Source organism: Carya illinoinensis, chromosome 5 (assembly GCF_018687715.1).
Source record: "Carya illinoinensis cultivar Pawnee chromosome 5, C.illinoinensisPawnee_v1, whole genome shotgun sequence".
Taxonomy (NCBI): Eukaryota; Viridiplantae; Streptophyta; class Magnoliopsida; order Fagales; family Juglandaceae; genus Carya; species Carya illinoinensis.
The window spans coordinates 39872118-39885411 of NC_056756.1; the positions used below are offsets into that span (position 1 = coordinate 39872118).

The 13294-nt window shown below is 39.3% G+C and overlaps 1 protein-coding gene across 1 annotated transcript; it reads left to right on the top strand.

Moving 5' to 3' along the window:
* Positions 1 to 289: 289 nt before the first annotated feature.
* LOC122311135 (RNA polymerase sigma factor sigA-like) lies at positions 290 to 6543 on the top strand. Its single transcript, XM_043125552.1, has 10 exons — positions 290 to 514; positions 1618 to 2451; positions 3023 to 3221; positions 3344 to 3436; positions 4063 to 4191; positions 4370 to 4423; positions 4515 to 4592; positions 4732 to 4794; positions 5639 to 5751; positions 6154 to 6543. The coding sequence occupies exons 2-10, from the start codon at positions 1757 to 1759 to the stop codon at positions 6260 to 6262; spliced, it is 1533 nt and encodes a 510-aa protein (XP_042981486.1). The 5' UTR covers positions 290 to 514; positions 1618 to 1756; the 3' UTR covers positions 6263 to 6543.
* Positions 6544 to 13294: the final 6751 nt, after the last annotated feature.

Here is a 13294-nt window from a genome sequence, read left to right on the forward strand (position 1 = left end):
TCACCAAATCCCAAACACATTTTTGCATAGAAAATAGGCAAATATTAGAGAGACTTGCAAAACAAGAAAAAAAGAAAGTGACCCATCCAAAAAATCAACCCAAATTGAGATTGGATTGGGAGAGAGAGACAGAGGAAAGAGCATAGAATGGCACATTCTGCACCACTCGAACCTGGACCCAATATCTCTTCCAGCCAATGGCATCTCTCCCTTCCATATCTTCAACTTTCTTCTACTACCCATTTCCATTTTTCCATAACAAATACAAAAATAAAATACAAATATTGTTAAAGATAATATATATGACCGGAAAACAAGATGACAGAAACAAGAAAAGTTTTCAGTTTCATTCATGCAAATAAAATAAAATAAAAGCAGAGTCGGTTGAAGCTTAACTGGCTGTCCTACTATTTCTCCTTACTTCGGATTCATCGTCTCTTCCTTCTTCTCCTTCTTCTCGACTGGCTGAAAAAGTTTCCATCTTGGGCTCTGCCTTTCTCTATCGTGGATTCCGGTATGCCATTCTTGAACACCCACAGAGCCTTTTTTTTTTCCTTCCTTTAATGGATATATTTCTAAAATAGTAACTAGATTTAATTCAGTTGGAACCACTTTGCTGCTCTGCCTTCAAAATTACAATCCTAAATGTTGAGACTGTTGCAAGCTTAAATCATCGTCTTCCGTTTTCCTTGGTTAATGACTAGTTGGATGATTGGATCTTCTTCCTTGGGTTCACGATCCAGTTGGGACGTAAAGAGAAGGGATCCCAGACAGAGAAACCATATGATTAGAATATGGCATTCCCATGTGTTCATTTCAGATAGAACGACCCTTCGTTCTTAATACCAAAACTGTTCATTCATGGAATCTAAGCTGTAAATATTGGTTTCTGTACAGAATTTAGTTTAGTATTCGCATATGTTTGGAACTTTGGATACCTGTTATTCTGCAATTCATGAGACGCATTACATTTATGAGTTGTATCATATCTATGTATGAAATGCTGAATTGGTGTTCCTCTTATGGGAAGAGGGAGAAAGTTCCTTGACAGATATAGACGGATATACATTATATGTAATTTTTCTTTTTCTTTCACAAAGAAAGAGGAAATCCTCGATCATCAGTACTTATTAGAAGCTAAATATGCTGTGAAAAAGATGTTTAGTTTATTCAATATGATATTCGCCTGGTTGTACTTATCAAAAGAAAAGGATATTTGCCTAGTTATCAAACTCATAGTTCACCTCATAGAGGTCTGCATAAGTTGGATACACTCCTTATACCCTATGCGTTAAACCAATTTTGTAAACCAGTTCTTTGAGAAAAGAGTTAAAACGGTTACCATTAAGGAAACTTATGATACTCAACGTGACAGCCCACAATACCAGCAGAGTGCAACGTGATTCTAGGTCCTTACCTCACGCAGCGATAGCAGCTGCATCCTTGTTTGTAATCCCTGTAATTATGGTCCATTATGATCCCTGTAAATCTGGTCTGATTGATATGTTCTGGGCATGATTCTAGGAGAATCAGTTGTACTTAGTTTAGTCTATAAATCTGTAAATTCTGATCATATACACACGACAGTTTTACCCAAGAATATTTCCTTCTTTATAGGTACATATTGGAGAGCAATCTTAACAATTCACCGGGGCTGTTGAAGGAAGCACAGTAGAAGAAATAATTGCGTGTATTTGGTTTGACAAAATTGTTAAAGACGTGTTATGTTATTTGTACATACGTCAGAAGAAGCCATATGATGGCCGCGGCTGCAGTAATTGGGCTTAGTTCAGGGAAGAGGCTCTTGAGTTCCTCCTACTATTACTCAGATCTCGTGGAAAAGATCCCGTATGCCAATGATCATGCAGGAGCGCACTATCAAATAACTTCATCCAAGAAAGTGATAAGTGCAAAAAAATCAGCTAATTTTACTCCTGGTTTTCCGTCAGCTATTCAACAAACACAGTCTATCAAGGCTGTCAAAGAACATGTGGATATTGTTTCTTCTTCTCCTTCAACTGCAGAGCCATGGTTGCAGAGATCCATTGAACTTGAAGAGGAAAGTTCTGATCTTCATTATTCAATGGAGGCACTTCTTTTGCTGCAAAAGTCTATGCTGGAAAAGCAATGGAATCTTTCTTTCGAGCCGAAGGTACTAACTGATTCACCAACAGGAAAAAATCATAGGAAGATACCCGTCACTTGTTCTGGAGTATCTGCTCGGCAAAGGAGAGTGAATACTAGGAATAAAATTCTGAACAAAAATGGTTGTCTGATGCAACCTTCTAGCGGTAAGCAGTTGAGATCCATGATCAGTCCAGAGCTGCTTCAGAGCCATTCAAAGGGTTATGTCAAGGGTGTAGTAAGTGAAGAATTGCTTACTCATGCAGATGTAGTATGCCTGTCAAAGAAAATTAGTGTTGGTCTTTCCTTAGAGGAGCACAAATTGAGGTGATTACATATCTCTCTATCTGAAGAATAATTCTAATTTGGTGAACTTTCTTAATGTATTTAAGACATTAGCCTTTTTCAAGAAAGACGATCAGTTTTCTCCTTTACTTATTGATCCACGCGTTGAGAAGTTTAACCCATAGTAAGTGATGAAGATTTGACCTTAGGATACATTTAGTTTTCCCAATAGTAGAATAACTGATGATGGTATGATATTTGAATAATTCCAATGTGTTCATATCATTTGCATAACAATATCAAGTGTGCTTGCATTCTTCCCTTTTTATTTCTATCTTTTGCATAACAAAACATTGTTTGTTCCTATTCTATTCCTTCAACATTATGTGAATAGAATTCATTACACCTGTTAACTAGTTCCATGGGAAGCCCTTAAAATCGTCAAATTATGGCATTCATAATCACAAATAGAAGATTGAAAGAGAATGAGACAAGTGTGTGAGTGAGATAGAGAGAGAGAGAGAGAGAGTCATTAGTTTATACTTTTACATCATTTCTGGCCGGAGGAAATCTCTTATGTCTTTCTTCTAATTTTTATAAATGGAACATCCAGATTGAAGGAGAGGTTAGGATGTGAGCCATCTGATGACCAACTTGCAACTTCTTTGAGGATTCCTCTCACGCAATTACGGTCAAAATTCATGGAGTGTTCTTTAGCAAGGGAGAAGTTGGCAATGAGCAACGTTCGTCTGGTCATGTCTATTGCTCAAAGATATGAAAACATGGGCGTAGAAATGTCTGACCTTGTTCAGGTGATTTTCTGGTTCTCGTATGACTTCAAATCAGGCATATCAATTTTTGATGTATCATAAACTAAACTACAGCATGTAATGTGGATTTTTATTATAGATAAATATTGTTATTTTTTATGTAGGGTGGTCTGATTGGACTGCTGCGTGGAATTGAGAAATTTGATTCTTCAAAAGGGTGCAGAATTTCAACCTATGTTTATTGGTGGATACGTCAGGTAGGGCTAATATTTCCCTGCTTAGATTGTAATTAACGCAACCTACGGAGAAACTCAAAAATTGTCATGTGTTAGAGACTAGAACTCAATGCAATCAACTGTGTTGAATTGCTTACCCTTAGGAGTTAACCAAGTATAGTTTCTAGTTCCATTTTATCATGGATGAAACAATAACAGCTCAAGATAGCCATGCCTAGACCATCCGCACTAAAACAATCAAGATGCATAGATATTCCAAAAACAGATACCATATGAGAATATTATCTACCTCAAGATTTGGATACACGTCCATTTTTAAAGTTCATACTGACAAAAGCTCTTAATTATTGAGTCGACGTTCTAGTTGTTTACTCCTGATCATCTTATTTGACACTGATGTGTAAGAGCAGTACAGTGCAAAATGCTGATCACATCAAATTTTGGAGGAAGAAAATAATCAAATTGCTTCTTTTCTGTTTTTTTCCTTGGGAATTTATATTTTATATATCGAGTCAGGAATATCTGTTATATGACATTTTTGTTGTAGTATAAGTCGATTACTGGTATAAATTATGTCTTCCTGCTCATGGCTTCAAAACCAATTCCTTCATCAGTTATGGAAAAGCTAAAACCGGCTTTCTTACCAGGGGGTTTCACGAACATTGGTTGAGAATTCCAGGACCTTGAGATTACCTACCCATTTGCATGAAAGGTTAGGTTTAATCCGGAATGCAAAAGTTAGACTGGAAGAGAAAGGAATAACTCCATCAATTGATGTAAGTTTTCTACCATTATAAGAATTACATTTACTACATTTTAACCTTTGCATACTAAAATATCAATCAACATGCCTGATACCACCTATCATAAATGAGGCACAATATAAGCTGCTTTACATGTTTGTTATTTTCATCTTGCCTACCAATTATCTTGTTGTTTCCACCTTTTTCACAGAGGATTGCAGAATGCCTGAACATGTCAAAAAAGAAAGTCAGGAATGCTACACAGGTACTAAATGTTTGAAATTGTACATTGTCTAATACATCATGCTTGGTTAAATTGTACAAGCATGCTCATTGTATGGTGTCATTTCATGCAGGCAATGAGTAAGGTCATCTCTCTTGATAGGGAAGCATTTCCCTCTCTGAATGGTCTTCCAGGAGAAACGCATCATAGTGTAAGTATTGTTGATGAAACCTTACTTCTGCAAACCCAATTGTGGAAACTTTTCCAATGTTGCAAAACTGCTTCCCTATGCTCTTCGTTGACCTCCTTTTCTTTTTTTTTTTTTTTTTTTGTCCTCTTTACCATTTCAGTACATTGCAGATAATCGCCCTGAGAATAACCCATGGCATGGAGTAGACGAGTGGGCACTCAAGGTAAATAAACTAAAAGTTGAAAATATACAAGTGAGAATGTATGTAAGTAAGCGGTAATTCAAACACCTTTTAATGATTCTCTTGAAGGTGTTCCAAATCAAACTGGATTTGTAGATATTAATTATTGTAATCTCCAAAGTATTTACAAATCCATTTTAATTTTATTCTCAGGGCCTCATCTTAAACCCTATGGCACAATCTTGGAGCTTGAGTCACCCAAACATCTAGGTGTTAACACCATTAGTCACAATCCTCATCCCTTTACCGAGTCTTTTTCTTTATTGTTCCTAGGCAATGTTTGAGTCATGTATAGCCCCAGTGCATGGGGGTTTCTACGCCCAGACCCTTACACCAACCGCACCATAAGTACCATTAGGCCAATGGCCTATTGGCCCTTTACCGAGGATCTTATTTTAAAGTATACTAATACCTCATATCATTTCTCCACAGAAAATGTTTTAACTCCAAAGCTGAAACTTTGTATCAAGTTTCTGGGCGCATTCAAAGTTTTCTTAAATAACCTTAGTAATATTTGGGAGTACTATCTGTTTTCAGACTACTTAAGTAAAACTTGTGATACTTATGTCATGATATTTATGTTAACATCTACTTTTAGCAATGAAGATTTAGTCAAATAGAATAGGGGAATGATGATTAAGGATCTCCTTTGCCAAATAATTGTGCTACAACTTTTATCATGCAATCCAAGATGAATTATATGCAAAGTGCATGACCTCTTTCTGTGTATGGTGTTTGCGTGCTTGTTTGCTTAAACAGAGACTTTATTCATATTCCATGCTACTGAAGAAAAAAGTAAATAATATTACTTGAAATGTATTTGCAGGATGAAGTAAACAAGCTCATTAATATGACACTTGGGGAACGGGAGAGAGAGATTATACGTCTTTACCATGGTCTGGATAATGAATGTCTTACATGGGAGGATATTAGTAAACGGTAAGTGCAAAAACTAGACAGTATTACATAGTAAACACTAAACAAGCACAGCTAAAATCTGCATCATTATCTTCTTTAGTCACCAAAAATCCTTTCCTATTGACCACTCTTCAGATACATGTGGATGTTTTTTCAAAAATAAACTGCACATGTTTACCAATGGTATATATCCCGTGGCCTTAAAATCGGATCAAACAGATGACCTGTAGCTCTCTGATTGAAAGATTACGGTTTCAATTTCTGGACACGAGTGTCTTTCAAATGAAAACATGTTTTAGATCACTATCATCCATTGTGGTTTGAAGATTTGTATGCTTCTGGGATCCTTTTCTTGCATGCAGAATTGCATTATTAATATTCTCCAGTTGGTTTTGATGAATATATATTGTGCTTACTCTTCAGCATAGGTTTGTCCAGAGAAAGGGTGAGGCAAGTCGGACTTGTTGCATTTGAAAGACTAAAACATGCCGCGAGGAAGAGCAAGTTGGAGGCTATGCTGTTGAAACATTAGTTTGCTGTGTTTCATCAAAGACGCCATGATAAGATGCATGGCTGTATATAGAGAGAAAACAATTTGTTTTTCCCATCAGGTAAAAAAAAAAAAAAAAAAATTATAGAAGATTATGCCAAGTTGCCAACTTTCTGTAACAACAAAACACTAATTAAGAGCTTGTAATTGGGAGCGGAAATTCTTTATGTATCAAATTTTAAGAGACAAAATCTCTTATGTGAAGCACATCTCATTATCTTTGGTGACGATAATAAACCAAGAATTTCATTGAGGACCTTGAACTACAAGTCTAATTACTTTTCTTTAATTACTTTTATTTTCTTTTTCTTTGTGCAATCAATCTCTTTTATTGAAGCACTCCTTTACCAACATTGGAAATGTTCAAATGTAATGCTCACAAAGTAGAGAGATCTATTGAATGACCAGTGGGCATTTAGCATTGTGGGTAGAGTTCTTCTTACCTTTTTGATGCAGTAAAAATACTCTATAAACTTAAACTGAGTCCAGTCATGGTTGGAGCCGAGGAATGGAGCAGATTTGCTCAATGAGTGCTTGTCATGCCTCAGATTTGCACAAACGCATCGCAAACTAGGAAAGTGAAACTACCATGGATAGAACATAGTTTGGATCAATAGAAACAATGTTCATTTTGCAGATGATCACTCACTCACTCAATTATTTTCTAAACTAAGGCTAAGACAACTATTTAAGATACTTTGCAACACATTCTTATTGCAACTCGATCAAGTTCCTCAACAAGTTGACACTGGATAACAGGATTCAAACCACTAAGAACTGAAGCATCTAGCCCACTCCTATGCTATACAGATTGTCTTGGAAGGAAGAGAATGTCGAGACACAAGGTAAATTCATATAAACATGTTAATGCACCTTCAACTAAAAAGAAAAGACTCAGGATGCAAGTGGTCCTCCATGGACTACACTCTTTTGTACATCCCACAAAGGTATTAAGCCATCGTCTTATCATAGTCATTAGACTCGAGCGATGGCCACAACCAACAGTGTGTGAGAAGTTATAGAATAGCATAATACGACTAGATTCCAAAGTCTCCTATTCATCTATCTAGACGGCACTGCTCTCTGTACGATAAACAGTCATATGACCAGAGTGTTGGCTTAGCCGAAGCAAAGTCGTAGGATGAGGAAACTAGATACGGTCCTACCATTAAGTGACAGTGATTTGGGCAGAAAATGGCCATTTCCAAGAACGGAATCCACGCAATTATACTTGACAGCCACAAAATTGCTAAAAGCATTTTCAACTGCAAAACCAATTAAAATGACAGCATAGTAGATAAAAGGCCACAAAGCACCCGTGGATGTAGCGCCAATGGGTTTTTTTTTTTTTTATAGGTAAATGGTAATATTAATAAGAATAGGCAAAGCCCAAGTATATAAGATGTATTACAAGAGATAAGACCTATCTAGTTCACTAAAGAAGAAAGAAGAAACTCGCGTACATTTTGGCCATTAAAATCTAAAGCAATGGCCCAAATAAATAAAGTGGTGAAAAAAAGAGAGCGAAGCTCCTCTATTGCCCACTCCTTATCCTCAAAGGTCCTTTCATTGCGCTCTCGCCAGATGCACCACATGATGCATATAGGGACCATCTTCCACATAGCTTTAATCTGTGGTAGTCCTCCCGGTATCCTCCAACAAGCCAAAACATCAATTACCCTAGCAGACATCACCCAGTTTAACCCAATTCTGCTAAACACTTCACACCACAGAGCTCTAGTTGTCTCACAATGTAACAAGAGATGATCAACTGATTCACCGGCTTTCTTACACATACAGCACCAGTCCGCAATAATTATCCGACGCTTTCGCAAGTTATTGGTAGTCAAAATCTTACCCAAGGCTGCCGTCTAGGTGAAGAAAAGTGCTTTGGGAGATGCCTTATTCCTCCATAATTTTTTCCAAGGGAAGTGTGAGTTTGGTGTTGTTGAAAGAATCTTGTAGAAGGATCTTACCGAGAGAATTCCTTTACTCGCAGGTGTCCACCACAACTTATCTTCCTGCCGGCCATTTAGCTTCAAAGAGTGAAGTAGGCTAAAAAAAGCCTCAAAATTATCAACTTCCCAATCTTGGGCTGCTCTACTAAAGATAATGTTCCAAAGGATTTGATCCCCTAAACGAATAAAAAGGTCTGCCACCGAAGCATCTGGCTCACAAGCCATTCGGAACACAGCTGGAAAAGTCTCCTTCAACGCCTCATCCCCACACCAGATGTCCCTCCAGAAATTTATACAAGTCCCATCCCCCACTAGGAATCTAGTGTGATTAGCAAATACACCCCACCCTTGTCTAATATGTTTCCAAATTCCCACCCCATGAGGCTCAGTCCCCTCTCTAGTACACCAACCCCCCCATGATCTGCCATACCTGCAGTCAATTACTAGTTTCCATAGTGCTTCTGGTTCCATATTGTATCTTCAAAGCCATTTCCCAAGAAGTGTCCGGTTAAACGTTCTTAAATTCTTTATCCCCATCCCCCCTGATTGTAGTGGTCTGCACACCTTATCCCACCTGACTAGGTGGAATTTGAATTCCTCCCCCATCCCACTCCATAGGAAATCTCTGTAAAGTTTTTCAATGCGTGCCGCCACACATGCTGGAATAGGGAATAGAGACAAAAAGTAGGTTTGTAAGTTAGAAAGAGTACTTTTGATAAGAGTCACACGCCCTCCTTCCGACAAATAAAGCCTCTTCCACCCTGCCAGCTTTCTTTCTACTTTCTCAATGACTGGATCCCAGATAGATAAGGATCGTGAAGTAGCTCCCAACGGTAATCCCAGATAAGTTATAGGGAGGGAAGTAACCTTACAACCAAGTGTGCTAGCCAACTGCTAAGTATCTCTGACCCTCCCGACGAGCACTAATTCTGATTTATCAAAATTCACTCTCAGGCCTAATGCAGCTTCGAAGTATAGAAAAAGGGCCTTCAACGCCCTAAGTTGTTCATTATCTACCTCACAGAAAATTAATGTGTTATATGCAAAAAGCAAGTGAGAAATAGAGATAATGCCACGATTCACATCACCCACTGAGAAACCAGTCATAAAGCCATTAGTAACCAGTGTTGTTAACATCCTACTTAGGGCATCCATGATGATAACAAAAAGAAGTGCGAACAAAGGATCTCCTTGTCATAAACCTCGGGAACTGTCGAAGAAACCCTCCGAGCTGCCATTGATCAAAATTGAGAATCTTGCTGTTGAAATACACCATCCATCTGATCCACATACACCATTTCTCCCCAAAACCACACCTCCGCAACAGATAAAGGAGGAAGTCCCAATTAACATGATCATAAGCCTTTTCCATATCTAGCTTGCAAATAATCCCAGCCACACCAGATTTCAATTTACTATCCAGGCATTCATTAGCAATTAGCACATAATCCAGAAATTTGTCGGCCCCTTACAAAGGCATTTTGGGGCTTTGAGATTATCTTGCTTAGGACTTCCCCTAGTCTATTAGCTAGTACCTTAGACAAGATTTTGTAGATCCCATTAATGAGACTAATGGGTCTAAAGTCCTTCACATCCGAAGCCCCAGTTTTCTTCGAAATAAGAGCAATGAAAGTAGAATTCAGACTTTTTTTAAATTTCCCAGTGGAGAAAAATTCTTTGAAAACATTCATGATGTCCTCTTTCACAATCTCCCAACAAGTTTGAAAGAAACCCATAGAAAAACCATCTGGTCCAGGTGCTTTATCTTTCCCCATTCTCCTAACAACTTCATACACCTAATATTCTTCAAAAGCTCTTTCTAACCAAAATGCCGACTGAAGTTCAATAGAATCAAAACCAAGTCCATCCACAGATAGTCACCAACCCTCTTGTTTTGAAAATAACTGTTCAAAAAAACTCACCACATGTTCCCGGATCATATGCGCGTCTGTGCAATCTCTACCATTGATTTTTAGCATTTCAATAGTATTGTTTCTCATATGAGAGTTAGCCACACTATGGAAATATTTCGTACTTCGGTCCCCTTCTTTTAGCCAAATGGCTCTTGACTTCTGACGCCAGGAGATCTCCTCTAGAGATAATATCCTTTCCAATTCTGATCCTAACTCTGCCTTACGCGATAATTCCTCAAGGGTGAGAGTTCTACCTTCGGAGATCCTATCAAAGTTTTGAATCTCCTCCAACATGGATTTCTTTTGTACCCTTACATTTCCAAAGATTTGAGAATTCCAAAGTTTTAAGTCATTCTTTAAGACTTTTAATTTAGCTACAAAAACATAGGATGGAGTACCCTGAAACTGATAAGCTTTCCACCAACTCCCTAACCTCTCCATGAAGCCCTCACTTTTGTCCGCTGCGAATATTGCATAATGTTAGATGCATATTAGGAACATTGCATCTTATATGTCATGAACGGGGGCAGGTAACCTTGTGTTGTATGTCTCGACGGTTCAAATGTCCGTCCGATCCCAAACGGAATTTGGGGGCGTCACACTAGTCACCAATTTTAATTTAGTTTCTTGTAAGCAAACTATATCCGCCCTCCAATCTCGAAGTAGATTTTTTATTCGGAGACGCTTATTGAACTCATTCAGCCCCCTGACAATCCAAGACACAATTTTTGGCTTCATAAGGAAACAACAGTACCCTTTCCTTTGCTCCTATCACAACTTGAACTCCCCTCATTCAGAGACCAATTAAGTTTCTCGAGTTCCCTCTATTTTTTAGATCCCAATTTCTTAGATTGTGCATGACCCGCCTCTATGGCCGTAAGAAGTGCCATAAATTGGTCTTCATAACCTACACATTTCATTCCTACAATATGCTGGATATCCTTTACCTTTTTGAAAACCCAGTCTGACATCTCAAACTCACTGGGTAGTAAACAGTTCAGCGGGTAAGGATTCCTGTCACCACCATCCGAGTCATCTCCAAACAGCTTAATACCTCCCCACTCGATCACCTGACCCACTTGATTCTCAATCTCAACAGTAACCAGTTGTGTATCAGGAATGAGACTGATATCTGAGAGCTGTTGTGAAAATTCCTCGAAGTGTACAGCCTTCTCCCTAAACTCCATAACTGACTCAACTCCATCTTCCGAACAAAGCTCCAAGTGGTCCTCCGAAACTATTGGGACAGATACATGAGGGACACCTTCCACGTGCTTATCGGAAGCTACATGGATATCTTCCGAAGACAGAACAACTACAGCATGCGTCGAGTTAGGGCCCAGATGAGCATGCGATGGGTCAGGACCCAAAACCGAGTTGTTCTGTGGGTGAGAGATAGAGGGAATATCAAATGCTGCACTAGGAGCCTCCATCGATCTGGTCTGTGCGTGAATCTCTGGAAGGAAAGGAGAAAAATGCAGGATTTCACCTTGTTCAGCAACGCGCGACGGCAAGATCTACTCCACCAAGTTCGCCTGCTTCGCTTGAGGGGAAAACTCCGATCGACCCGATTTCTCCAACCCCATTTCCGACGTATCTGGGTTGAGAACCGGGTCTTTACCCGTTAAGATGGAAACACCTTGTTCAGCAACGCGCGATGGCAAGATTTGCTCCACCAAGTTCGCCGGTGTCGTCTGCTTCGCCTGAGGGGAAAACTCCGATCGACCTGATTTATCTGACCCTATTTCCGACGTATCTGGGTTGAGAACTGGGTCTTTACCCGTTAAGATAGAACCCGGAGCCCCGACAACAACACCCTCTTCGTTGGACAGCCCCTGGGATGGGGGTGGGCTCAACAGTTGGGCCCTAACTGGGCTCGAAGGTAACTGGACCGAGAGGCCCTGAGAGGGCTGTAACGGGCCCTTTAATTGATTAGAAGGTCCATGAGCCTTCAGAACCGACGGGCCTTCTGATTGGCCCAAGCCCATATCATAACTACTGCTCTCCTCAACGCATCGTTTCAGTAGATGCATATTAGACTGTAGAACACTCACCTGCTTTTCCATTTTAGCAATAGCATGCAACAGGTTTCCCATTAATGGCCCCGACATTCCCCTGCCAACCGTAACACCCATCTGATCTTTGCCCACATTCGAAAGATCTTTTGCAATTTCTGTGATTTTTGGCGCTTGAGACAACGCCTCTTTGTATGAAAAATTGTGGTATTCTTGTGACGGAGGTAAGGCCTTCCCTGAGCTGCTTCCTCTGTTTTTTCCCCCCAGAACATGATGCTCTGTCGATAATTCCTGCAGCATTTCTCCAAAATTCCTCCAGCCTACACCCTTGTTTCCTTCAGGAATTATGATCATTCCGCGGCATTTAACCTGACCAAATTCTAAAATGGAGAAGAATCTCCCATAAGAATTTCTCTGTCTCATCAGCACCAGGACATGAGGTCCTCTTCTCCGAGTTTTAAAGAAGTTAGCAGTTCCTCCATCAGCTATGCCTTCTTTTACCATGGCAGCCAACCACCCCATAGAAGCTTGGTTTATTAAGATGTGGTTCACAGCGCGACAGCTACTCTCAGTGCACCTCCACAACCACTCATTCATCTTCTTAAACTCAAAGCATTTCTGATCTATAGTGACATTCCTAATCGAATCCATGCCACTCTAAAACAAATAAAAATCTAACACAAAAAGTACGTAAACCAAAGGATCACCTCTGGCGAGAAGCGCCAAAGATGAGGGAAAGGGAGAGAACGGGTGTACGGAGAGAAAACATTTATATATATATATATAATCTGTTAGTGCTATTACAATTTTTGCATTCTCCTTTAGTCTCAGAGGAGAGGATTGTTTTGAAAAACTAGTGCCAATGGTAACAGGGATAATGTCATACCAAAACCTTCTTGGCATTTCAAGATGGGCTGTATGATCAAGTAACTGAAAAACTAGAGGTTTGATAGGGATCAACCACTATTCATGTTGCACACCACACACTTATAGGTTTTTATAGGGTGTAGAGATGCTTTTTATAAGATATATAGATGTTTTTTATAGGGTGTGTGGTGTGCAGTGGTTAATAGTGACTGCTCCCAATATTTTCTCGAAAAACTATGTTTATGTTTTCCAAAGAGGAAG

Excerpts from the sequence above, each read along its gene's own strand:
- LOC122311135 (XM_043125552.1), top strand. The coding sequence starts at position 1,757 with ATGATGGCCGCGGCTGCAGTAATTGGGCTTAGTTCAGGGAAGAGGCTC. Across the intron at positions 2,452-3,022 it reads TTAGAGGAGCACAAATTGAG|ATTGAAGGAGAGGTTAGGAT; the intron begins GTGATTACATAT and ends TGGAACATCCAG. Across the intron at positions 5,752-6,153 it reads TGGGAGGATATTAGTAAACG|CATAGGTTTGTCCAGAGAAA; the intron begins GTAAGTGCAAAA and ends CTTACTCTTCAG.